Below are 27,866 nucleotides of genomic sequence, written 5' to 3' on the forward strand. Positions count from 1 at the left end.
ATGAGTGCTGTAAACTTGCATTCCAGATGTCTTCATGAATTAAGTTTCCAGCAGCAGCCTTAATGTGGGCAAATTCATCACCCACTTCTAGGTGGTATTCAGAATATTCGGTCAGTGTGGAATGAGGCACCTCTGTGGAACTTGTGGTATTCCAAGTACAGCAGAAGTCTGCATCTAATCAGACATAGGGAGTACTGCTTAGTCATTAGTATCCACTAATGGCATCTGTTGTCCTACAGAGTCACAGTATAACCAGAAGGATCCAGCTGAAACCCTGGCAATGCCAACAACTGGCTGTGTGTTTCCTTAATCGAGTCATTTGACATCCTTGTGGTCCTTCTAATGAGATGTAAAACTGAGGTCTTATTATAAGTGACTCCGAGCAGACAGAGGGCAGAGTTTAGCCTGTAGTCTCTGTGACTCACGTGGTTAATATTTCATTAATATAAAAAAAAAAACTGATAAGGACCACAAAAGTAATAGGCAACAAACAAAGAATTTGCAGAAGGTTCCTAATGCAGATGTGCCTTTTTCTGTTGCACCAAAGTGTTATTTTAATGGAATTCCTTTCCTTTTAATGTCCTTGTTGCAGGTGGAGGACGAGATTCAAACTCTCTCTCAAGTGTTGGCAGCTAAAGAGAAGCATGTCGCCGAAATCAAGAGAAAGCTTGGCATCTCCCCACTGAACGAGCTCAAACAGAACATCACAAAGGGCTGGCAGGACGTGACTGCATCCACAGCGTACGTGCCAGCTCGCGTTCAAGTCTTGAGTCTCACTTAGAAAGCTGAACACAGGCTCCCGCGAGACTCAACACATTAGGAGTAGGCCCTGACATTGCAGGTTCGAACCCAAGTAACTAGTCCCCTTTGACCAATCCTGTAAATGATTTATTTGCTCATTTGGCAGAACATGAAGGAGTGTGGGCTTTAGTTAGCCAAGGTCCTCTCCTGTAGCTTTCTAGGTATCTGTATACTTACTGGGCTGCATAGTGTTGAAACTGCTGTCACCAATTCAAAGAAAGCTGAACTTGTTCTCGAGTTTAACCCGATGTAGTCTGGTTCGCCCGTCACACCGTTGCAGTGCTTATTTAAGAGATTCAAATAAAAATGAAATCCCTGATTAAAATGAAATGAAACTGACATTTTCCCAGATTTACAAGTCTTTCGCATAATTAAGTGTGAATTGCTGCGTTTTGACGTGATTGTGCATGAAAGAGGATTAACGTCGTTTTCTGTATTGGCTTCATATTCCTCTGAATTGTGCAGGCTCACTCCTCGACTAATGGATGTTTTGGGTACACTTACAGATCAGAGATCTTAATTATAGAAGCTGCATTTACTGAAAACTTGGAAGGGCTCGGTTTGCCTTTAGTTCACTTTGAATAAAAAAGGAAAATTGAATTAACTTAATTATCACATGTATAACTGCAAGTTGTAGACGCATAAGGATAAGAATACATACAGTCTAGATTTTTTTTTCTACAAAGAAGTGATTTACATGTACTGCTGTTGGTTGTGTTTAATTTACTCCCCCTGCCTTTATAAAACAGATACAAGAAAACGTCTGAAACCTTAAGCCAGGCTGGGCAGAAGGCTACTGCAGCTTTTTCAAGTGTGGGGTCAGCCATTACCAAAAAGCTGGAGGACGTGAGGTAAGAGGGAGGTGTACTTTAACTGTTAGTGCACACATTTCGTTTTCAGAAAGGTTATTTCCTACCCCCTTTTGGCTTTGCAGTAACAGGATATATATAAATTGAGCTCACTAATCCTTTCTCCAGTTACTCTGTCGATACCATGATTACTGCTGCAACAGTGCAGAACATGGGACATTGCTTAGAATCTCTGTTAAAAAGGCAGCTGTCGGTCGTGATTGCTAATTGCATAGACCAGCGTTCCCTGTGTGAGTGACTGTGTCCAGCTAGGTAAAACTTTGCTAGAGATATTTCATGTCCACACTTGTTTGCACTGAGCAGAAGGAATAGTCCTGTTTCTTGTTAATTATAACCTATCGAAACAAGCTGTGGTTAAGTGATTTAGTTTAGTTGTGGCGTGTTGAGTAATTTTCCAGGGTATTTTTTTCCCCTGCTTTTTATCGGCGGTATTATTAAAACAAAAAGAATTAAAAACCTGAATGCAGTGGGGAAAAAAGGGATATGCTGTCTTGTTGCGAGCACTGCAACACCCTATTAGAATTTCCACGTGGTCATTTATGCTCAGTTGTCCGACATGCTGTTCCCTCGGTTATTCTGCCTAGAGTAGCCAGTTAGAAACTACAGCTGAATAAGAAATTGGGCACAGCACAGCACCCGTGGAAGCAAACTCCGTGAAGGTGTAGGTCATCGTTAATCACAGGACTTACAGCGTCCAGCCAATTCGAGTATTGTTGTCAGCAGGAGGGGAGCAGTAACATGCAGTCATTCCCCATCAGGGGATGCCATGTCGAGCTGCTGTCGATTTTAATAGGAGGCAGGTAGTTTAATTCAGAAACGGGACGCACCGTATCCGTATAGGTGATGCTGCTTCGTAACGGATAGTGAAGAAACTAAGGGTGTGGCACGGTGGCCCATGCACTGGAGCAGCTGTGTTTTTTAAAAAGCAGTTCACTGGAGATTAATCGTTCTTTATTTCTCTTTAATGCTTGCGATGGCTCTTTCCAGGTTACAGGCTTTTTCCAATTCCTTTAGGTAAGGCCGTTGTAACACTGGAGTACATTACCTCATTCATTCCACATCAGTAGCACTTTCTTTATACGATGCATTCCCATTCGACACCAGGAATCGACTATGATCTAAAGAAGTCCATAGCCATTTCTTCCGGGAAACTGTAAAGGTTATCATTGATGTATCAGGCATCTCATTCAAGGATCACAGCACATCACAGCACTTTCAATAACTGCTTATCCAATTCAGGGCTGTGGGAGAGCCGGAGTCTATCCTGAATTCCAGGAAGCACCGGGATACCGCAATATGGATCTGTCTGTGTTATGGCACTAGTTGATCTCCAGCTTTCACTTTAGCAGGTGCTAGTGCCTCTTCCTTGTGTCGAAACACTAATATTAGTGTTTAGAGAAGGTTATTCCTGGTTGCCTTGTTTTTGTTCTGCCACATGATTTGTAGAGTAAAGCTAAGAGTGTTCTTTAGGACATGGCTTATGAATGGTAGCCGCACACTGCTCTGTTGCTCTATTGGTGCTTGTATTGTTTATGAATAATGTGAGCTTGTACCATGGGCTAGATTCAGAAACAAAATCAGATTCTGAAAAAAAAATTGCAAATATCTTGTGTAAAACATTTTGCCGATTTTTAAAACTTTATACTGCTTATACTTATATTATTATATGTATCTTCTTTCATACAGCATAAAACTCCCTGCTCTTGCAAGAAACTGCCGACATAGGCCGCCCACATTAAACATGCTATATTCCTCAGGTTTTGTTCCTTAAAAAAAAAGGCACCCAGCTCTGCTGTCAAGTCCTTTCCAGGAGCATTGCAGTTCTTGGTGATCAAGTCCCCATGACTTTCATTAATGTTTTTAGTGAGTTCTATCAGCAAGCTGCCTGGAGCACTAATATATTCTCACTGCTGAAGAAAGTCCTACCTCAAAGCTTAAGGAAGGCGCACCACCCACTCACAGTGCCAAGAGCTCGAGATGACTCTTTCCGAATCAGAGGACTGCCTCGCTAATGAACGCAGCTAATCCAGGAAGTCTTTTGCGTTTGGCAGTGCTTGCAAGTAGTATTTTTGGTGACGGAGACAGGAAAGGTTCTTTTGCACAGCGTACAACTCCCAGTTCCTGCAAGAAACTGCTGATACAGGCCACCCACTACAGACAAGCATCTATTTCACACTGAAAACTGGCCGAGTAAGAGAAAGCAAGTGAAATAATTATTTCATTTATAATAATCAAATCTAATTATATGATTTATACCAGTATTTGATAATTATATAATTTAATAACTAATTGATAAATTATAATTTATATATTAATTTGTGTAAAAATAAAGGGATATACTCAGTCCATTCTTGCATTCAGAAGTCTGGCAAAGTTTTTTTTAGCTAAAAATGGATATGTACAGTCACACAGTTTCAGAAACAGGGTGATGATACAGTAGTACATTAAAGTATGTTGTTTTATTTCAATTGAGTTTTGTCTTTATTTTAGATGTAAAAGAGAAGTCAACCAAATCATGTAGTGTGATCTTAAGTGCACTTTACAAGCACTAATTCTTAAGTCTTCAACAGACTGTAAAAAGATTTGGCATGTTGTCTTTGTGAACAGTAAGCTTAGAGACGTTTTGCAAGACTGGATTTGTCAGCTTGCCTATATTAAAAAAAACATTTTTAATATAGGTAAGAATATTGTTTTGATTGCTTAATGATCTTAAAGATTTGATTAATTTAGCAAGATCATACAGTATATTTTATTCAAGACTGTAGGGCCTAATTGCCTCTTGAATGAGATGACAGCATCTGAACTGATGTCTGCAGCGCTGTAGGTGTTCCTGCTTCTTTATTCCTTCCTTCCTAGTTCTCTTCCCAGTGCGGGTGGAGATTTAGTTCAGATTATCCCCCGTTGTTTGTGCCGAGAGTACGGCTGGCCTAACAGCAGGTCCTTCAAGCGACCCGTCTCCCGTCTGTCTTCGGTCTTGGAGAATCTCAAACGAGTCGGGACAGACAGCCTGCTGCAAGCTGTGGGAGGGGAGCTGTACTGGAAGTTTTATGGTTGTTCGTTTGTCAGGTTTACCGGACTGATTCCGTTGTCCGTCCTGCTTATGGGGCCAAAACAGACTCTCTCCGTCAGTACTGAGAAAACGGAGGGCTGCAGGGCAGACAAAAAGTTTTTGCTGAACCAGAGCATGTTATAAAATATTAAAATCCCCAACAGTTGCACCTGTACCAGTCTCTAGAGGTCGAGATGGTCGCGCTCTCAGTAAGCCATTGACCTCCTTCTTGACAGCCAGTAGGAAAGCAATTCTGGTATCATACTGTATATTAGCTGCGCACAGGGGCAAGGGTCACTTCAATGGACATGAGATCATCGGCTGTGATCCTGTGCTTGTGAAAATGGGGTTGACCGTTTCTTTTCCATAATTGCACAGCTCCTTTGCTTCCAGACATCAGTTTTGATCCCACTTCAATCTCCTAACTCCTTTCAAGCCTGAAGTGTAATAAGCATTGCAGCTATTAACAAGAGAGATAATCCAATTGAAATCTAAGTAGATCTTGGATATTTTCTGCACACAACAGCCTCGTTTTCTCTCTCCTAAGATTGCTTTCTGAATATGCGCTTTTTGCTGTTGACTAACCTCTTGCCTTTTCTTTAATGCTGTCCGAAAGTATTCGTTCACTGCAGCACTCTATAAGCATGCCTGCTATGAGGTAAAGTATTTGCATTCTTTCCCAGAAATTTCTGCTATGTACAGATAAAGACACAAAAATGTTCCCTCCTCTCCTCATTTTCCAGTGCTTAGGTGGGTCGTGTTATTCTTGAAACATTGAGAGAAAATCAAATGGAAAAAACAGCTACACCTAAATATTTCTCTCCGTTTCCAAGTAAAGGGTGGGCACTTTTGTCAGTAAGGGTTCAGCTATTTATCATCGTATACAATTCCTGATACAGCAGTGGCACCTTCTTGTAAATGTTATTGACTGCTTCAAGCTAATATATATATATAAAAATGCAGTACATAAATAGAATGCTTTAAATGGGATATATCCAGTTCATATTGTGGGATTTCCATGTCCTTTAGAAAGGAAACAAAAAGTAATACAGAAATACCAGTTTTTAAATTTAAATACTGATCAGTTGTCCAGTATCCCAAGATCTACATTTTATTATAGCTGGAGAAAGAAGTTAGTCACTTCGTAAGTTGCTGAACACTAATTTACAGGCATCATTGTGAAATTCTGGTGAAGTGGAAAGCACTACATTAACACTGTTGTGTGAATGAGTCAAAATTCACCTATGAGTATTTTCACTTTGAGAGACCTTTACTGACATCCTGTTCTGTTTTTTCCCCCCCAAAACAAAAAGAAAGTACCAACTATAATTAACTCAATTGATGTTGCTTTTCTGGAATTTGGAATTCTCTCAACATATGTCTCTAACTGTAGTAGAATAAGTACAGTACCTTCTGAAGAGAAAAATGTCATGTGTTTTTGTTTTACAGCTACATCTTTAGATATTTGGTTTTAAATACAGCCATCGAGAATAAGATGGTACGAATTATATCCTGCGAGACTGTCAGTAATTCACTGTATATACTGATTGACTTCACTGGGAATGTCAGTACAAGCAAACCAGTCATCACAAAGGAATTTAACCTGCCCTCTGGGCAAGTCAGTAACCTCGTCGGTCTTGGGAGAAATGAAAACTGAATAATCCTGTTGTTGCTCTTCAATCTCAAGTGTCAGAATTGATATTATTCTGTCAAAATTCATGGCCTAGGGAAAATACTATCAGACCTTTTAATTTTCCTGTCACTTTTGATTTCTAATCAGTTTGGTTTTATTGTGTAAAATCCAATTTCCTCTCATGTCATGTCAGGTGGATTTCATCCAATTTGTCAGTTTCATCATAACATTTCTGTTAGGTCCTGCAAACCTTCTCAGGCAGCCATTGGCTTGAGATACAGTATTTCACATTTAGATTTCAAGGCAGAATAGAAAAGGGCAAAGGTGTCTGTAATAATTCAGATTTTTTTTTTTGTTTTGTTCCAATCTGTGCTTTCTCATTTAGAGTTGTCATTTTTAATTGCTCTTCAGTCTCTTTATGTACCACCTTTTCCAGTTCGTCCACTTCAAGTCCTGCAACAACCTTTTTTACATGGAGAGAAAAAATAATACATTTTACCAAGTAGATTACAAAATTAAATGTGTTTTAGGGCCATGGCTAAAATATATCTAGCTGGTTGTATATTTATTGGTGCAGATATTTATGCTTGCACGTCCGGTTCAACCTTCTTTTAATCATCTTCAAAAATATACATTTTTCTACAGTGATTCCTGACACTCCCACAACGGTGTTGAATTAATGTGTTACTGTTTCTTCAGGAATTCCCCGACATTCAAGTCATTTGAAGAAAAAGTGGAAACTTTAAAGGTAAGGTTTGTCGATTAACTGGGGGAAATTCAGAGCCGATATTTTTCATACAAAGTCAGCACAAAAATTTAATTTCCCACAACTGTTTTTGGCCTAACAAAGTTGCGGGATGATTGGTGGACACATTGAGCACATCGAGCTAGTTTCCTCTCCGTATGGGGAGTGGCGCAGTAAATTTACCTTTAAAATAAGAACATTAAATGTTTTTTGTTATGACTGTATTCCATGTAATGTGACCCACAAGTGCAGGGTACAACTGGACAGTTTCCCTGCAGCCCTCTCCTTCCTTATTGAATGGCTAATTAGAAGGAATAACACAGAGCAGACAAGTTTTCATTTATGGAAAAACAGGAACTTGGTTAATACAAGAGCTTTTTAGCACACATCCGTAGAAACAATGATTGTATAAAAGAATTGATTAACATTCCAATCATCGTCAAGACGAACTCGTTCCTCTGCACAATGCAGTGTAATTGTACTGAAAAAGGCTGTGGAGATTGGGAATAAAGTGAAAACGTCACTGACGTCATTTTTTAGATTGCGTGTGATGTGTATTCAAAAGGATGACCAGTCAGGTATTTGCAGTGAGCGCAGCTGTAGGAAGTGTCCATTGAGCTGTGGTAGACACGGGCGGAGTGGTGGCTCTGTGGCTCAGGATCTGCGCCTGTGGCTGGAAGGTTGCCGGTTCGTATCCCGCGGCCGGCAGAGGAATCCAACTCCGTTGGGCCCCTGAGCAAGGCCCTTAACCCCAGCTGCTCCAGGGGCGCCATGTAAATGGTTACTCTGACCCTAAAAGCTTCTCTCCCTGTCTGTGCATCTCATGGAGAGCAAGCTGGGGTATGCGAAAAGATAATTCCTAATATAAAATTTCTTACATCAGTCTCCACAGTACAGCCTTCTGAGTAGGCCAGCCATCTTCATAAACACCCTGTGCTTTGACCTTGCAGACGAAGGTCAGCAGCCAGCCGCCCACTGGAGATTTTGGAGAGGTTCTGAATTCTGCAGCCAGCGCCAGTGCCACAGACGCCAAGCCTGAGGAGACTCCGGTGGAGAGCCAGGGGTCTCACTAAGCTGCGCCCCCCTTGCCAGGAGTGTCTACCAACCGAGACAGCTCTGCTGCTGCTTTGTTCGTGCCCCTTGGGTCCTCCTGAGATTGTTCCATTCTTGCTGTCCGGTCTGTCTGCTGTCTGACCGACGAAAGAAAACTAGAGCTCGGTCCTTCTCATAACGTACACGGCTTGGTTTTACACAAAACTGTGAATAATTTCTCACAGACTTTTAGAGGAGACAGATTGCTTTTATTTAAAAGGTAGGGCCACACTATTTTTATTTGACGTTTTCCCTCCCTGTTTGCTGTATCTTAAGGAAAAGGTTTCATCAGGCTTTCACAAACATTTGTCCTTAATCAGTCTCAGAACGCAAGTATCGGAGCAGATTTTCAAGAGCACAGCAGACAGTAAATAGCTGAGGCTGTTTCCCCCCCCCCACACACAAAGGGAGAGATTTCCCACGAGCTTTACAATCCCGATCAGCATATCCGCTCTTAAAACAAAAAGGAGTCGTCATCATCCTCAACACACTAGCACAAAGGTCTAATATGTTGTACATCCAGATTTAATACATTTCTGTTAGGTTGGCTGGTCTCTATTTTGGGCTCTATGTACAGTAGTTGATGCAGTCTGTGACTTGCCTATTTTGGTGGCAAGTTGTGTAAAACTACAAAGTAATCGCAGTTACCAAAAGCAGATGTTGTTCTGCAATTCAAACAAAAGGTTTTTGGCTTGTAATAACATAGAACATATTTCAATAACACTGGGTCTGCCCCCATATTCCGCTCTAGGCTCCAGCCAAAGAACAGGACAGCCCACTCAGCACAGACCCGAAGGCTCTGGCTTTAAGTTGTAGTGAATAAAAAGCACAGACAATGCCAGTTCCCCATGCAGTGCATGTACTGTATGGGCTGCCCTCAGAGGTGTTATTCAATCATTTTACGTTTCCACATCTGGTCCCATTTACGCCTCACATTGCTGATAGTCACTCACCAATTGAGAAGCCTGAAAAAAAACAATCATACGGGCGATGAATCTCTGTGGAGCCCCATTGAGTTAGAACTGCAGACTTTTCTTCCAATTTTATTTGTTTGACTACACTAGCCCTTACTTGAAGGTGTAGAGTCCATTTTCTGCACGCCCAGAGTGCCAAATTCTCTTGCCGACTTCTGCTCTGCATTTAAAATTTAACAGGCACTCTTGATTCAACGTACTACTCCTATTAGACATCAGGTGTGCGTTAAAGCGTGATTTTCTTTTATGAGATGTGTAGTTATTAAATACTGGAAGAATAACAGGAATTCTTTGGCATACTCTTTTTGTTGTTAACTATTCTGGACATCTGGAAGGACATCTGTTTCAATTTCATTTGTCCCTCACAGTACATTATGACTTTATCCATGTTTCCTATAACTTATGCATCGCTTCAGTAAACACATACGTTAGTTTCAATGATGCATCACTGTGCTTTAGCGTAAAGACTTTCTTTATTTTTGTGAGTCAAACGGATTATGTACAGTACAAGCTATTTTGTCGTCTCTTTCAACAAAATGAAATTCATGAGACCAAAAAATAAGACAGTGATAGTTAACGGTATTCTTCTCTTACATGTGTTTTCTGCTCATATTTGGTATTTTTAAACAAGAAATTTTGAAGGTGCCACTGATCTAGAATCGAACTAGTCCGAATAGCTTGTTTTCTAGTAATGCAGTTTGCCATTTCCTAGTTATGCTAATTGTCTGCGTGTTATAACACACAGACCAGAGATACACAGGACATTCTTAGAGGAGCTGTCTGAAATACAGCATGTTATCTGTGCGTAAACTTAAATGGATGTTAATCTACTACATTCTAGGTATTTGGGTTTGTTTCTTTTTTTATGTATATAAATCAAAATTTTTAACTTTGGAAATATCGTGTCAGTCAAGACCGACACCAATGAGATGAACATTAATCTTTATGAATGCAGTAAAGAAATTCTCACACACTGGAAGATCTGAGGCCTGTACTGTAGCGTGGTCTCTCTCAGAAACGTGTCTGACTACCTGCCACTTGTATTGACTCTTAAAAGGTGGAGTTACACCCTTCACAGTGTCAAAGCATGTGCTGTGCCAGTGTTTGTGTGATCACATGACTATGCAGTTGGAAAGCACAAGAGTTTTTTCAGCAGTTGGCTTTTGAGGCTATATAAAAGGTATCCCATGTCCTGCTGGTCATGTCTCTTGTCTGCTCTGACCCAGCAACTCATTCTAAGCAAGAGGTGACAATGTGTCAGAGTCTAAGTATATCAGAAATGTACAGTGGTAATAAAACCACTATAAATAAATAAAACCAATCCTGTAATGGGGCTTTATAATTGCATATTGCTTCAATCTCACTTTGCCACCTAAGGATTTTGAACACAGGGTTTAAACATTGTGCAGGTTGAGGAAGGTGACAGTAACAGTCTTGCATGTTGACTACCCTAATAAAAAATTAAAACAGATTCATTGTCAATTCAGTTGAGAAGTGTTTGTTTTTTAAATGTGAAATTCGGAACTTATAAAGTGTCTTGAGTAACAAGGAACTGAAAACAAAGATTATAAAAGTGTGTTAGCAACTCATCCACTCGAGATTGTGTATCAGCTATCCACAGATGTTTTGGGAAAATGTATGTAGTGTTTTTGATGTTTTAGTTTTCAAGTTACATCACCGTTGATTTTGAATTTAGATGTTGAAAATTATGAATGTATAACTCGGAAAACACTGAAAGCTCTCTCTGTTGCTTTATGTAGACTTCTGTTTTTTTTTTTAAGTTTGCCGAAAACATTTTTGCTGCATTTGATACGTTCATGCTTTATGTTGGCACAAAAGCAAATTTTGCTCATTAATATCCGTTAATGCTAAATAAAGCACAATAAATGCATCGTGCCTTTCTTCATGGTTCATGTGTCTTTGTCAAGGTTAATATGACAGTATATATTTTGTATTAAGACAAAATTCTAAGAAATTACCTGTATAGGCATATATTAAAATCTGACCTTGAATACAATTGAATGCATCAGGACACGGCAGTAGACTGAAAAGAGACATTCGTTCCTGACCAATAAGAACAACATTGTTCTAATTAGCACGAACTGCAGGGGCTCTAAATCGAACAATTCGATTAATCTGATCAGTAATTTCACATGACGATATTATTTCCATTATATTCGGGACCGTTCTAATGTGATCCACTGTTCTGCTTAGTACGCTGCTAAGATGGTTTAAACCATATCCAGCCAGCAGCCGTTATCACCCTGCAAATCATAACTGGTAGCCAGGGCGTTTCTCGAAAACAGTAGGGGTGTGACATAGGTTCTTTACATTAGAGAACAGGCTTAGTAGAGGATCTCCGGACTAATTTCAGCGGCCAAGTTCGTTGCAATTGGTCTTAAGGTAGCGCACTAGTTTAGCAGGGAGCTGCGTGCTAATCACGGGTTGAACTCCAGTTACTGCACTGTTTTCACTTCGTTGCAATTGACCCTAACACCCTAGGATCGAATGGAAACAGGAAATGGTGAATTTTCAGTGACAAGCCATTTCTAAAGAGATCTGCCATTAATGGCGTCTGCTGGACTTTCCTATTTACATCAACAGAAAATGTAAGTGAGCTTCGTTTCACTCTTTAAGCTCACGCATGTGAAAACTACGTTCCTCATCTCACAGGAGCCATGCTTATGTAGGTTAGCACTCAGAAAAGCGTCTCACGTCTTGGTTTGGAATTACTCATAGACGCCGCAAGAGGGAGCTCTGCAACACAAGACTGACTTAGATGGGCAGTTCGTTTCAAGCCGTGATTGACAGGTCATTTTTTTTTAATGAGACTTGTCTGAATTATTTTTTGTGAAGCAGCCAGTATGCGATGCCTTTATGAGTGACAGATATGTAATGTGGTTAATCCGGCTTAGCTCTGCTGAACACCACAACACCTCTCCAGCCTGACTGCCATGCTGGACTGATTCCGTTTCAATGGAAAAAGTAAAGGTTTATTCCATGCTGAAAAAAAAGTCACACCAGAAAAAGGCTCCACAGCCAAAACGTTACGTTTCTTTTCTTCTCCTTTCAGCATGGACTAAACCTTTACTTGTTCCATTCCAGCCTACGCATGCCAACGCAGCTCCCTACTTGAACTGATCCTATTTCAGTTCCTTGTCTGGAAAGGAAATATGGACTGACCGTTTCAGAGGACGTATGCTGTTCATTTGCTCATGGTCGCTCATCACTGAACCATTATGGGGTAGTAAACAGATAAAATCAGTTTCACCTACTCCGAATCAGGACCTCGGTTTTATATCTCATCCGAAGAACGGCACCTTTTTTACAGTAGAGTGTCCCCATCACTATACTGGGGCATTAGGACTCACACAGACCTTAGGGTGAATGCCCCCTACTGGTCCCACTAACACCTCTTCCAGCAGCAACCCTAGCTTTCCCAGGAGGTCTCCCATCCAGGTACTGACCAGGCTCACACCTGCTGAGCTCCAGTGGGTCAATAAGCAACAAAGGACACGCAAGTAGCTCACACTGTTAACGGCCCGCTTTCATCCCTTATACCCTGGAGGTTCCCAGTTCAAATGCAGATTATGCCAAGGCCAGCTGTGTTCTGGAGGACTCAGTGGACAAGAAGCTACAGCAGGGGTTCAATATGCCGAGGTCAGCAGCTTGAGCGCCCCCTGGTGCAAGCAGGCTGACAGCACATTCTGTACACTCCAGCATGGCGGAGAGGAGAGAAGTGGATGAACTGGCAAGCAGTCCCACAGAAAAGGGAGAGTTTTGTGGAAGATAGACGGGAATAATAACAGGCCATGCCAAAGTATTTTCCTAGAATATCTAAATAGAGGAATGCAATCGCTGACGAGCTTGGCTGACATGGAAATTCACAGTGTGAAATCCAGGGTGTGGTCACAAACGGCAGAGAGGTCTTACCCTCTGAATCACGATTTCCAAACCAACGTCCGAGTACAGTGGCCAGAGACACTGGTCCAGGAGCTGCCGTCCTTCAGGTGAGAGATTAAAGGTACTGACCATTTGGTCTTTCAAGACCCCTAGGTACTTTGTTGCAAAAGCGTAGCAGTGTGCAGCCCAGTGTTCTGCTCTCCACTAGTCCACTCCAGACGTGTGCAATCTGCCTTTCCAAAAATTCTCCCCGAATTGAACTGGTGAAGCCATTTCTCACTGCTCGCCTTCAACTGGTGTATCGTAAAGCATGATGGCTGCCTGCTTTGTGCAAATCACTTCTGGGATGCTGGAGAATGAGATGTGGTAACCTCAACGCACGGGGCCACGATGATCTGCTGTACAGGCTGTCCCACAGCAAGGCAGACTCCTGCTCTTTAAGAAAGAAACACCTGGGCGGAGAGAGATCAAAACACCACTCTGGCACAACATGGGAAACAGCTGCCAAAAATCTTTATTTCCGTCGATTGCTTATGAGATCATGACACAGAAAAGCCTCACGAAGAGAACGACACCGAAAGAAAACAACCGCTGTACTTACAAGCACCATAAAGACATGACCACAAGATCACACAATACCATGTCCGGAGTTATATACAGCTGCTTTGTGAAATAACTAGTACGGCCAGCAATTGAAAGTTAACAGTCAGTTTTGTTTGTTTCTATTAGAAAAGCACAACATTCTAGTTTTGTTTTTTACAGTTCATGGCATAACAGAAAAGGCATGTATGGATAAGTGAAACATAGGTGCATCACGTTCAGCAAGTAGTTTTTTTTGTTTAAAACAGCTTTTTATATACTTCTCTTACATCATGTAAAACACTTACTTCATGTAAAATGTTTGTTTAGTAGATAAACTGCTTTTTTCTCTCGCACCGCCTTGCATTTCGCTCCTGAAACGAACGATCAGATGGACCGAATCCTTTTCCTCTCCCGAGACACTGGAACACGTGACGCGCCGAGGGGAAAAGCCGTTTCAGACGCAGGCAGCTACCGACATGCGACTCCTGCTAAATTCAGCAACTGTGGATGGAAACTCTTCCAAAAGACACTGCTTTGGTTTCGGACATCTGAGAAGATTTAAAGTTCAGCATTCGTGATTAAATGGCTTCCACTACCACAACAGGAAAAGATGTGGTACTTTAACTTGCCCACATCCTAGGCAAAACCTTTGAAACGCCACTTTATCTACAATAGAACATGTTGAATCGCATAAAGTTATCCTTTGCGATTTTCCATTTTTCACAGCCCAAATAGTTGTATTAAATCTGAATTCTTTGATGCCCTCCGAGACAAAATCCCCCAAAGGTTCCACAGGATCTGCCAGAGATTTTGATTTACAGTGAACGCGCATGACGTGCTGAAATGTTTCGAAGCATCATTTTATAAATCACGATATCGTTCCTGCACTGTAGCATAGTATCGTTTGTTTTTTCTCCTGGTTCAATTTTAAAGGGACTTAACAAAAGACACTGAATCAATTTATTTAAACCAAAAGGTATATTTATAAAAGCCCATCCAGATTATCCTGATGCCTTGCTGTGGACATATACTGTAGCAGGGAGACGTAGAAACCGAGAATCTCGTTTTCACTCGGTAAAGGTCATCTTAAGCACAATGTGGCTTGTCAACCTATTAGGGTTGGCTTTAAAAGAAGGATGTGCCAAGAAAAAATCCCATTTGTTCACGTGTGCTTTAGAGAACCCCTTGAACGTTCAGATATTCTGATGGTAAGACTTCCAGAGGGTGGGGGACATCCAGTTTTAACATTTAAAAAAGTGCTTATGTAGTATAGCACTGATCTACTTGAGGCGCTTGCATTTACAGTATTTAGCAGTCAACCTTGTTTGTCACCAGTTTCTTAAAACCATGCTGTCATCTTCCCTGCTTGAGGTAATTTTGTGGTGAACAGCCTACTTACTATACACGCCTTCCTCAACAGTATGCATATTATAAGTATGGTGAAATTCAATGCTTTTAAAGAAAAGGAATTCTGCACAGAGACCGACAGGGAAATGTCCATTTTTTAGAATGTTTTTTGCAATCAAGAGATGAAGCACCTTTACCTAAGAGAAGATGACTATTTTTTGCTTAGTTTTAAAGGCCGTCTCATTCCTCTTTACATTAAATTACAAGCCAGATTCCTGAGTTTGTGTTTGGTTACTTCAAGTCAAGGACCAACATTTGCCTAACACTGTTTTTCTCCCATGAACAGGAGTCCCAAAAGTAAGACCAGAGCTAATTCATTCTCCTGAGCCTGTTTTTTTACACTCCATTGTGCCACTCGCCACAAGAAAAACAGATTAACAGCTTTATTGACTGAAGAGTGTGTAAAGCTGTGGAAGATGAGTCACTTAATTCCTTCATCCGTGTCCCTTTCCTTATCCCAGCTCATGCTTCGCCTGAGATCACTTCATATCATTGCCATTTAACAGCTCTTTACATACTGTAATTGTGAACCTGACATTCCTAGAAATAATCCACAGATGCTACTTCAAAATCTTCAGCATTTAAAATCAAACGATACATCTGCAAAGACGATCGCTACTACTGCACGAATACATGTTAAGTAAAAGAAAGCAAATGGCTATAGAACTATTACAATCCGGGCTTATTTACTGTACATATCCGTAATGGTTTTAAATTTCTTAACGATAACATTCTCCCCCAAGGGGAAAAGGAAGCTCTGGATCAAAACACTTCTTTTAAATGATCAGGATAATTCTGGAAGCCTCCAGGGGAAATCTTGTGAGTCCACTTGACACAGCAGTGGAGTGGGTCAGTACTGACAACCAGCTATGGCTTTTGGCCTGCAAAGACTCAGGGACACACTTATGAGAACCTAACCTATGAAAACACTCTGTTTCAGAAGGAAACAATTCCTTTACATTAATATAATGCAAATTCTCAAATACAGCTGAACTCATCCAATGCATCTACTGTATAAGACCATAGTTTCTTTGTGAAGCTGTCAAGACCCCCACAACTTTTTTTTTTGCTCAAAATGTGCACAGCACTCAGACATCTATATTTGGCAATAAGGATTTTTAAGCAGTTGAGAGCAGACAGAAACTCCTCATTGTCAACCAATCTACCAACAGAGACAGAGAAGCTGTCACTGACAAGAATACATTCATTTTCCGACCAAGTGTGACAATGGACCGGTTAAGGGGTTATATGTGGTTTTTTTTGGGGGGGACGGAGTTTCAAAACATCAGGAAGCACATAGATTTCGGTGAAGACATGGTTAACTTTCCAGAAAGATTAGTGGTATTCCAACCGCATGCAAACGCTTTTCTGCAATTTCATATCTGCACTGAAGCACCACAGTGCTTTTTTTTTTTTACAAACCACGTCCTTCAGACGGGGCAGAAAACTTGAACCCGTCAACAAAATTCAACCACCATACTGCACATACTGACCCCTCAACACATACTAAACAAAGCGACATAAAAATAATGGCTTGTGGGAAATAAGCTTGGGAAGGTACCCTTGTAATTGAGTCACTACCCACAACATTATAATTTTCTTTGTATTTGTAATTGTAATCATTGCATCGCATGTTAAATTAGAATAACAAAAGACGACTGTTTTTCGGTTTTGCAGTATACATAAAAACTGGAGCACGAAGCAGTTACCGTTTCAAAAACTTGAGCAAAAGAGAGTTTACAGCTAACGGGGATAACCGTGTTCAATATCAACATGGACTCCACATTGGCGGCCCATTCTGGTCTCGGTTATGGATTCGTACCTTCAGCCTGACTCCACCTGGCTGCCATTACTAGGTCACAATAAACTCGAATATTATAGTATTACTCTAAAAATGCAGACCTTATTTCCGATAGACAACCATAGCAAAAGTGCAATTCAGACAGAAAATGGGGGGGTCTACCAGCTGGGATTCTGAACAAAATGTTTTCCCAAGTAAAATATAGAGACGTGTTCTTCATGGCGTTTTCTTGTGCGCTAACTGCTCAGGTCGTGTGCTCGCTCCCACTTTCCCCGCAAGAAAAAAAAAACAGATACTACGTCTTCGTGCTAGATTACTTCACACAGTTACCAGTATTGTGCTTTGAAAAGCAATCCAAGACTTCTGAGAGCTCTTTCCAAACTGAAAGCGCACGCACATCATTTCGTCCCACTCGGATTGGGATTGCGACAAGCGACGAGGCACCTTGAAAAACTCAAAGAGTCTCCAAGTATGATATTAAAAGGTTCAACGGACAACCCTCTTGGGGAACATGCCGCTTCCATGATGGAGTGGCAGGGAGTCTAGCTCAAGAAAACCCCCAAACCAAAAGCCTATCTTTACTTCAACAGCAGTAGTAATTTCCTTACCTGGTAGATGCCGTTTGACCGGGTGCGCTCAACAGCCGCCTTCTCTTTACCTGCGTCCCGACGCGGAAAGCGACCGGGGATGCTACCAATACTATCCGGTCGTAGCCTAATCTTACACTCTGCTCTTACGAGTATAATCGTAGTATAACACCCTCTCGCAAACATTTTATGTTCCTCAATTTATTTATTTATTTATTTTAGTGCTCACCATTCTCAGTAACCGTAAAGGTCTTGCGAGATAACCCTTCGCTCGTCAGACACGGCTTTTATAAGGTTTTGGCGATTCCAGGTGCAACCAGGTCATTGATTTCGTAGTGAGAATGAGAAGAATGCCTTTCACTGAATGTAGCGACCCCGCCCTCCGGCGACTTAACCCCGACTTCAGCCATCTGTTCTAGAGACACCCGTGTATGTTATTATATTCTCTTTTCACTTTATTCAGTTTGTTTTTGTTTTAAATAAACACAACAACATAAATGTTACACGTGTATCTTTCACAGCAGGCAGCGATTGAGCTTACTTGTGCTGTAAAATACCCCCTAGAAGACAACAAGAAGAGATACATGGAAACACTGTATATGAACGTTGTACCATTTTGGTTGGCAATGCGGTCGAAAGGCACAGGTTACGTCCTCTTGACACTGAACCTGGACGCCTTTTTAAAATGAGCAGCTGGTGCTGAAATGGCGATTTCAGTGTGAATAATAAGACAACGGGAACGGGGGGGAAATGTAATGTAAACTAGAAATGTAAACTAGATGTGCTCTTTTTTATTAACAAAAACGGCTAATTTCGGAAATATACGGAACAATGTAATCTTTGAAGAAATATGGGCGTAAAGCGACCCTGTTTGTTAGCTTCTGGATGTACATCCCTGGCAATTTATCTAGGGAAAAATAACTAATTGTCGCTTAAGCTGGATGCTAATTGAAGAATTAGCTATATTCTGTACCAATTAATTACATTCTATAATCTGCCAAAATGGCCTCCTTCACCACTGCCCCTTACCCAAGAGAAGACGATCTTAATGATTTGACATGGCAAAAACACAAATGACAAACATATAACCCATGAACTTCACGGCAAGCATCAGAGTGGTCACTTGTAGGACATTTAAAAAAAGGTCAAGATAACAACAGGCCTGGTTTCAGGCACTTAAAGGGAAAATGTCTTGAAAATACCTCCCCTCTACTACGTTTGCTCTGCACCCTTAAAACAAGCGGCGAGCAATTTCGAGAAATTTCCACTGTCATTAAAAGAAATTGATATCCTGAGACACCAGTAACCTCATTTTCTGGAAAAAAAAAACAACACAGCGCTCTCTGCTATGGCTTAAACTTTTGAATCTCCCTGCTGCGTGTCAAGCCTACCAGAAAGAAGTCCTGAGCATTGTGTTTTGTTTGTTTTGCTTTGTTTTCAACATTCAACTTCCTCCACCTGTCTCCTCACCCTCCCATCCCTCGACAGCACGAATGGAGATGAGCTCATCGCAGCGGCTTGTCTTTAGTGCGGAAACCATATAAAATAAGGTCAGCTTTCAGCTGTATCAGCAGGACCTTGGAACACGGTGATCACCACAGCGAGAACGCACACAATTCAACTCAACTACATTTTTCACAAGAACAACCGATGTTTTCCCGGAACAAAACCTTCAGACCTTGTAATAAAATAAACATCGAGTACTTCGTTTTTATTTCGCATGCACATGCAGTATTAAAAAGCACAGAGAATTGGCGTTTGTTCCCTTGAATGAAGAGAGCTGACATACAGTACTTTATGGTATAAGCAGCGAGATAACCCATTTTTAAGACACTAAAAACGGAGACGATTACAACAGAGAATTTGTCGAGTTCTGCTGCTTCTGAAGGTATTGCAGAGCATTCTGAAGTACGGTATCTGCATGAAAGGTTTTCCTTTTCCACAGCGGAACATTAGCAGGAATATTTAATGTTACAATTTCCCTCACGGGATCAATAAAGTATCTACCTTAATATACTGTAGGTTCGCACGAGTGGGTTATTTATTCAATGTTTGCAACTAAACTGGTGACGTGCTAGGTAAGAGGACAGCATGGAGTTCATACGTTCATGTGGGTTTCCTCCAGGTGCTCCAGTTTCCTGCCACAGTGCGGAAACATACTGGTAGGCTAATTGGCTTCTGGGATATTTGGCCCTAGGCATGTGTGTACCCTGCCCTGCGCCCGTTGCTGGTTGGGATAGGCTCTGGCTCCCCTGCGACCCTGAACTGGAAGAAGTGGTTAGAAAATGGATGGATGTCAAATTAGAAACACAGTAAGTGAGAGCAGGGTATCCACTGGCTTTAACTTAGCTACTGGCTACTAAATACCATGTCTGGATTTTTTGCCTCATTAAATCCATCACCAACCCTAAGCGAAAAACCGTAGGCTGGGGTTCATCAGACATGACTTCTTAATAGGTGGCACGAGAAAAGCAATTTCCGAAGTGACCTGGCACACACAGGCTCGGGACACCACACTAAAAACCTCCAGCTCCCTGCTTTCCCTGCCATGCCTTTCAGACGACTATTATATTAAAACACAGCTCACGGCTGCAACCTTGCACCTCAAATACAAGAACCATTAACACATACTGTACGTGCCCTCTGAGGCAGCCTGTCGGGTTGATTCGCTCCAGCTGAGCTGGATAGGAGGTAAGGGGTAGGCCAGCCAGCCCCCAGGGAGACCAGACTACACCCCTGCCGTGAATGGTGTTGACAACCGGGCATTCCCTGAGCAGGCCACCTCTACAAACACTCTACTACCACACGAAGACTTCAGTAGGGATAAGGTGCTAGAGCCAATGAAAAGAGCCTGAACTGGGCGTTACAGGTCACACTGAGAAGCTGCTGTCTGCCCATTTCAATTCAGAGCAGGGACAGGGAATGCCAAAGAGTCGATTGATCTTTGTGTCTGCCACGTCACAACCTCAGTGAGCCCACTCGGCCGCCCTCAGACACCAGAACAAACTCGCCCCGTGAGGTGAGTGCTGGGGCAGAGGCATGCCTTCCAGGCCCTGGAAAGTCACCACCTGCGCCTGACTTTTGTACCGTTACCACTTACAAAGCCTCCAAGACACAGACTCCCTTCTCTCCCAGTTCTGCTTTCACATCGCTTCAAAGGTTTTTTATACATTTCGCCCGTTCCTTTTTAAACAAAGGAATGTTAAAACACATTCCCTCCTCTCATGCAATTTATTTTTCCGGCCTCAAACAGGACGTGCCAGAATGTTCCTTTACTCACAGAAGCCTTCCTAAGAATTACCTTAGGAAAATAAAACCGTCCGTGTTCCACAGCATTCAACTTGAAGTCACCGGAGGCTTGTTTAGAAATGGATGGGACTCAACCAATTCTTTTAAGACATCTCAGAAATGTAAAAAGACTTAGTTCCGATAGAAGACATCAATTCAATGGATTATCTTACTGATTCACCACATGACAAAATTCCCCCGTTTTCCAAACCGAGCTAAATGTATTCCCGTGTTCCCTAAACAGCTTAAAATGATACATATCAAGAGATATTCCAGCTTCTTTTACCATGTTGTGCAGACTCAGTTCCAGAATTTTTAAAATCAGACGGTACAAAACACCACTGTAATACAGCTTTAAAAACAAGTAATTGTGTTGAACACACCCACTCCTACACAAAAACAACTACATTGGGCTTCGAAGTTCTTTATGACATTCTGGAAAAGCACATTATGCATTTTTTGTCTTTTCCTAATCCTCCTACATTCGATTGCACAGTGACAGGTGATGACACTGGCCACCATCCATTGTTACTGTAAAAGCTTAAACTGGCTCAATCTTTTATTTTTCTTTTAAAGGACTGCATCAAACTCCCCTATCCATTTTTCCAAGCTCCACCAGACACCTCTTTAACCATTTTCCATAGCTCTGAGAAGTGAAATATTTGTATGTCGACTGAAAACTATCACTAAAATTGTTGCATTTTTTATTATGAAAAAGATATACAAACACACATTTTGGGTATTGATGAAATGTTTTTGGCAGTATTTTCATTAGTGGATCGTGATCGTGACAGATCCATCCAAGTCACTTTGACAATGTGGTCATTGAGAGAGCACTAAATCTCCTCATGATGTAGACTGAACGCAGTTGATAGGCAATTTTACCTGGTGAATTTCATACGAGACAAAGGTAGTCAGGAATGATAGACACAGAAAAGAAGCCATATTCCCCCTTTCAAGAGAACAATGCCTTTAATGAACAAGGTAATCTGCAAGTTGGAGAAACACCTCGTAAATTCATCAACGATGGATCAAAGTCCTCTTTAGCCCTGAATCTAGGCTTTTTGCCGAACAATACACCAATTGTCATGTCCAATAGACTAGATCTGGGCAGGAGTTTTTAGTTGCTACTGAACTCCTCTTGTAGTAACAGATGACAACTAGATGGCTTGACCCTACATTATCAAGTTCTGGGATCTCATCTTCCTGACAAGACAACAATCCAGCAGGACACCATCCCACAAGACAGCACCTACAACTTGGGGCATAGAACATGCAGGAGATGTACAGCTCTCATCAGCTTACAATTTTGGCTACACATGCTACTACCTGCGACTTTCACAAAAGCCCCTTCTGTCGATGACTAATATTAATCACAATGGAATGGAAAATAAATAAGTTTTTCACATACAACGTGTACTCTCCATTGTCTAGCACCAGGCTCCACAGAAACACTGAATGAAGTCCTTTCAGGACTGAAAGGCTGTTCATTACTCAACATCCTATTATATCTCCCTGGACGTTGAATACTATCCATTAATTAATCTGTGTAGAAATTACATACGAGTATCACAGCTCTCCAGAAAGAATTCTTCATCCCTCAAGGGGAAGTCATACAGTATCTTCATAATCATGTTAAATCTGTACCCTTAGAAGTCCCCCAGTATCCTACCTGGATAGGATATCTGCTTTCAAGGAAAAGTTGTTTCTGTATCAACATGACCCATTAAACACTGCTCTACCTGATTAAAACCATGTGCTATTTGTCTATTTTACAATAGCACTTCAACCGTATGCATTCTTTCGCCACTCAGAAAAAGGGACAGGATGTCAAAGCATTATGCTGTCCCTGAGCAAACTGCGGGAAGTCTATATGGGACATGATGTATGTCACGAGCAGTCCACAGGCTCACAGCAGAGTCTAAAAATCAGGGGTTAAGGCTACCAGTTGGCTCTTCCAAGCCCAGTACAAGAAGCCCCTTAAGTGGTTAAAAGGTTAAAACTAACTTGCAAACTACAAACATATTTTTCAACAGAAAAGCAACAACTGCTTCAGATATGCTCAACAGGCCAGTTCAAGGACGCATGGATCTCATCTGAAGTTACACCAGTTTGCTACACAAGGACCTTATGTTTTAGTTGGCCTATATAAACTATTGTATTGTTAAACCTGTGGACCATGGATCAATGAAATGTGGTACAAGAGGGACCACAAAGACCACATGGACAATAGCTGTACACACCAGCAGGCACTAATACCACCAGCGTCCACCAGAGGGAGCACAATGCGTTCCTAATCACCAACATCCCCACCAGCAGTCAGGCTTGGAACAGCTTTCCTTACAAACAAGAACAGTGTTGTGCAGCACTGTTACAGTAATGTGTGAAGCCAAAGAGGCAATAGTATTGCATAGGCAGAGGAACAGCCTTCAGCAGGGACCATTCTGTGGTGAGGCGTTAACAAAGCAATCATGGAAGATCTCAAAGATGCCCTCTGATATTATTTTGCTCCTCTTGAATACTAAAGAACGTGCACCCTGAACAGGCCACCGGAAGTACAAAAAATCAGATTTGCACAAACATAGCCCTCCTGGCATGTACTAGAACTGCAGAGGAAGGGGTTCCCACTGGCACAGTTTGGAAGTTAACCAGAATTTCACTGATCCATGGCTTTGAGATCCGAGTTTGAGGGCTCGCCATAGTTCTAGGCATGTAGTTCAGTTTATGCTCATTTTTCATATTTATGACCCTTCAAAGTGTCACCATTTACTGTAAGTCTAGTGAAGTATAGCTGAGGATTGAAAACCTTTCTACAAATGACTGCTTCATGGAAGCTGCATGGCTCATGGGTAAATCTACCATACAGCAATTGCATCTTTATTATACACATATTCCTACTTTATTAAAGACTAACCTGGTCTTAAACATGTGTGTGTTTTAGAAAAAACAAAGAACGTAGCACAGTTCAACCAAACTGCCATTGGTGCAGTAAAGACCCAGTGAAGAAGGTGAGTTGAGACCCTGCCAAACACAAAATTAGCATCTGCTCTAGATGATGCTTTCCTTTCTTTTGAATAAAAACATTTTTAGTGCTGAAAACATTCAGAAAAGATCAGGTCATTGATCAAGGAAGTTAAAAGATGGTTAATTTGCCTGATGAATCAGAAGTAATGCACGCCACCAATAATGCAAACAAAAATCATTAACCCTTAATGTATTATTCACGTTGGGCTTTTACAGCATTTTTAAAAATGTTGAATTTTTACAGAATTTTGGTTTGCTGCTAACTGAAGTAGCGTTTTGACAGCTGTAACACTTTGTTATTGTTCTGAGGTCTAGTTCAGCATTTTGTAGTTTAATAACTCAGGACAAAACCAATATTTTAATATTGATCTCAGTAGAAATCCCACCTTGTAATAAAAAGAGCTGTGGATGTACTCTAAAGAATGGCATTCCAGCTCTTCGGTTGCAAGAGTGACAAGAGCACATCTCTTGTAGTTGTAGATGTAGTTACCTCTAAATACAAAGAAGTATTGAGCAGATCCTGAGAGAAATTGAATACAGTATCTCCTCTGTGCTTGGAGGTGTAGCTTCATGGCAAGACTGCTGGGAAATATGTCTCCCTCACCATGGTAAAAAAAAGCTAAAACGACAAGTGACAAGATGCTAATGGCAGACATTTTGTCACCATACTTCCAAATTTGATTTGGAGCGATTGTCATGCTCTGAAAAATTACAGCAACCACTGAATGGTGCAGTAAATGTAGCTAAGTTTGGGAATTTCAAGACTCCATCACCAGAATGCTCTTCCATTGAAAACTACAAGCTCCCCAATTCTGTGCCAACAAGCCAAGTGGAGCAAAACTGAAGGAAGAGCAGGAAATGTAGCTGGAGAAAAAAAGATACTCCACACTGACTGAAGATATTGCTTCCAACCTGCACCAAACTAAATGTAGCTAAGGAATGGTGTGACTATTTTTAAGCTGTCCTGAGGTGCAGCACAGAACTCCCCATTGGTAAGTTTGGTTTTCTCCAGAAGGAGAACAAGCTACCAGCTTGTTTCCACAAACGTAGTGAGCTTCATGCGCCTAGAACTCGTGGTTAAATTGTTTCCATTTCCACAAAGGTGACATTTCTGCCAAGAACAAGTGTTATTTTGTTCTTTGTTCAGTCTTGCAGAGCACAAAAATCCTCAAAATTAACAGACTACTACTAAAGTAAACATTTCACGAGACTTGGGGAAATGTTTATGCTGTATCAATCGCCAAAGCTCTATTTTGAATTCACTCTTTCACTTGAAAATCATTTAGTGAATAAAAAAGCATTACAGGTGTCATTTTGGAGACTCCTAATATTTGCCCCTCACATATTTACAAAATGTCTTTTTAAGTGCTAAGGAGCTCGTTAAGTGCTTGATTATGGGACTAAATGAAAACGATCACTTCAGGATCCTCTCAAAACAAAGTCAACGTATACATTAAGCGCTAAGAGGAGGGCACAGAATATTCCACTATAGTGGAAAAAGCAAAAAGCGACAGGAGTCTTGCTGCAGAACAAAATGTGTTGCTGGGGAAGTGAACGGGGAAGTTTGTGTGCTTTTTAAGGTGTTCAGCCCCAGTGTCGTTTGGCAACTCATAAGCTACCCCACGTACTGCACATTTGGCTTCTCCTCTACTCAAGTGCCTTGTATCAAAAGTCACAGCATTCATTTACAAGTCTACTTCCAGTGGTTAAGACAAGGCCAAGAGGTCCATCTGGCAGCGAAACCGAGGGACTGTGGCGGTGTTAAAGTTTCACTTAGCACAGATAAAAAGGCTGTTATAGACAGATGGAAGTTTAGAATCCAACTAACCCTACTGCCGGATGACAACGGGTGACGGTGCCAGAATGGCCAATATCTCCCCAGATCTTTTTCCTTGTGTTCATTCTATGTCTGAGTTGACCAAATGTTTTTCGGCTAAATAAGTGCCTCCTTTTTAATATATATTCTCAAATGTGTGCCGCTGAAAGCTCCTGATCAACCCACAAGTTGCATTTACAAGTCACAAACCAGGATTTCTCATCTTTGAAGAGAGTTGGATATTTCCCTCCATTTTCTCTAGTCCCACACACACAGCTAAATTTGCCTTCTGATTCTTCTGGAATAAGCAGCTGGATTAACTGATAAAAAAAACAAGGACCACTGGGAGAAAAAAAAAAACTACTGTGAGTATTGGTAGCCAAGATCAATCCAAAAGCAGTAGCAGGGTTAAAATACAGTATTCAATTTCTTGGCCCCCTCCATCAAAGTGAAAGGTAGCTGCGTCACAGTTCAATGTCTACGTTTTGAAGCCGGTGTCTACAAAGACATCGTCTGGTGTGAGCTAGTTACCCTTGCCCAAGGTGCACAATTGAAAATGACTAACTTATCCATAGATATTAAACCCCCAACACATAACAGGACTGGAATTTTTTAAATGACATTCTTCCTCCTTCTGAACAATTGAAATATGATGCAGTAATACTGAAAGCACTCCTCATCCAATAGTTTGTTCTTTTCAGGAGTCTAGCAAACATGTCATGCTGACGACATGTTTGAAGGTTCATGGTGGCAACACTGGAACAGTTTAAAAAATAGCTTATAACACTAGGGAAACTTTTCCCTTCGCATGAAAACAAAAATATAATTGGGTGAGGGGGCTCTTTCGTAATTCTGCCTTTGATATTGTGCTTCTAACACTTGTCTATCTTCTCAGATTTCACACCTCCATTTGAAACAAAGTATCAAACACTCTGAATAAATGTCTTTAAAAAAATCAGTCGCTAAGAAAGCCTAAAAGGTACAAGTATAAAGAGCGTATGCACGGCTTTCTCACAGAGGCTGAGAAATAACCACAGATGTCTATTCCTAAATTCATATACCGTCAGCAATTTCTCTCACAGGATTAATAAAGTATCTATCTTTTTGTACACAAGAATAAGAAATGTCTTCTGGTGAGCACAACATGGAGTGCAATGTCATAAAAAAAACAAGTATTACATTTGGGCATGCTTGAATACCTTTGTTTACCCGGTGAATCATGTTTTGTTCCTGTGTTGTGATGAAAAAGAAAAACAGCAGATGTAAATTCTGGTTGTAGCCAGACCTACAGCAGAAACACCCACCTTTAAAAAATATGGCCCTTTAATGATTGGCTTCAATACTGTCTGTAAAGTTTGAACTCTTACAAATTTTAGGTGCGAAATGACAGCTATTGTGTTTAAAAACAAAAAAGGAGATTAATATTTTTGGTTGCAACACGTTGAGTTTTCACGCAATAAAAACAGATGGTCACTGAGATCAGTCTCGTATAAACATAGCTGCTGGTTTTCTTAGAGCAAATCCCTGAAAAAGTCATCAGCAAACATATAAAAATGGACATAAAAAAGCTCAGGTTTTCTGTGAAATCACTTCCAGAAAGGTAGCAGAGAAAGCAGTTTTGCAGGTGGTCTCCCTCTATAGAGTGTAAACTCTGCTTCGGCTCTTCCTTAACTCCAACGTCAGGATAAATTCAACCAGGTGGAGCATATCCTACTCCCACTTAAGAGGATGCCTTTCCATCGTCTCTCCTCCACTGCCAGGAGGATAGTAAAAGGAGAAAACCGTGTTTCCCCCAAGCAAACAACGGAACCGCTGGCGTCTAGACAGAAGCCTTCTCCTTCCTAGAGGGGAAAATGGAAGAAGTCAAGCACGTGAACCTCCGCCAGCGCGACAGGCCGTTGGCCTCAACGTCAAAAAAACATTCTTTCAAAACAAAAGTTAGCCGATCAAGTCGTTGGTCTCACGGCCGTTATTTCGTCTGGAAAGGCGGCTGCTACTCCACGTGGACTACGCAGAGGCCTCCCAGGACAGGGGACAAACGGCACGACCTCGCGTGCAGGAGAACGCCTTGGTGTTCGCTAGCTGCCGGAACTCTCCTCGATCCCAAAGCGCGGGAGCCGCTCGTTCAATCCACGAACCTCTGGCAGGCCTTTTTCCAGCGGCAGGCCGTGCACCACATGTCCCGGTTCTCCATGCCATAGACCTTGCGGCACTTCCTTCCCTCCCCTCGGGATTTCCTGACAAAAACAAACAGGCAAACAGCTCATCGGCCAGCCCTGCACGTGACGCCACGTA

General features: G+C 41.4%; 2 protein-coding genes across 4 annotated transcripts in view; one reads left to right on the forward strand and one right to left on the reverse strand.

The window, feature by feature from the left end:
* tpd52 (tumor protein D52) overlaps positions 1-11,065 on the forward strand; it is a 36,831-nt gene extending 25,766 nt beyond the window's left edge. For 2 of the 3 annotated variants that reach the window (XM_088929710.1, XM_088929709.1), the window contains exons 3-6: positions 593-741; positions 1,551-1,652; positions 7,052-7,100; positions 8,048-11,065. In XM_088929710.1, coding sequence (XP_088785836.1) covers positions 593-741; positions 1,551-1,652; positions 7,052-7,100; positions 8,048-8,170 — 423 coding nt within the window. In that variant the 3' untranslated portion in view covers positions 8,171-11,065. Of the gene's footprint in view, positions 1-592; positions 742-1,550; positions 1,653-2,657; positions 2,685-5,335; positions 5,378-7,051; positions 7,101-8,047 lie in introns of all 3 variants that reach the window. The other variant, XM_088929711.1, reaches the window with a different exon arrangement.
* A 2,499-nt stretch (positions 11,066-13,564) lies between these two features.
* The window catches only part of znf704 (zinc finger protein 704), a 55,066-nt gene continuing 40,764 nt past the window's right edge, over positions 13,565-27,866 (reverse strand). Inside the window, exon 9 of the mRNA XM_088929713.1 lies at positions 13,565-27,808. Coding sequence (XP_088785839.1) covers positions 27,697-27,808 — 112 coding nt within the window. The 3' untranslated portion in view covers positions 13,565-27,696. The remainder of the gene's footprint in view (positions 27,809-27,866) is intronic.

The sequence above is a fragment of the Atractosteus spatula genome, chromosome 12 (assembly GCF_055471065.1).
Source record: "Atractosteus spatula isolate fAtrSpa1 chromosome 12, fAtrSpa1.hap1, whole genome shotgun sequence".
NCBI lineage: Eukaryota > Metazoa > Chordata > Actinopteri > Semionotiformes > Lepisosteidae > Atractosteus > Atractosteus spatula.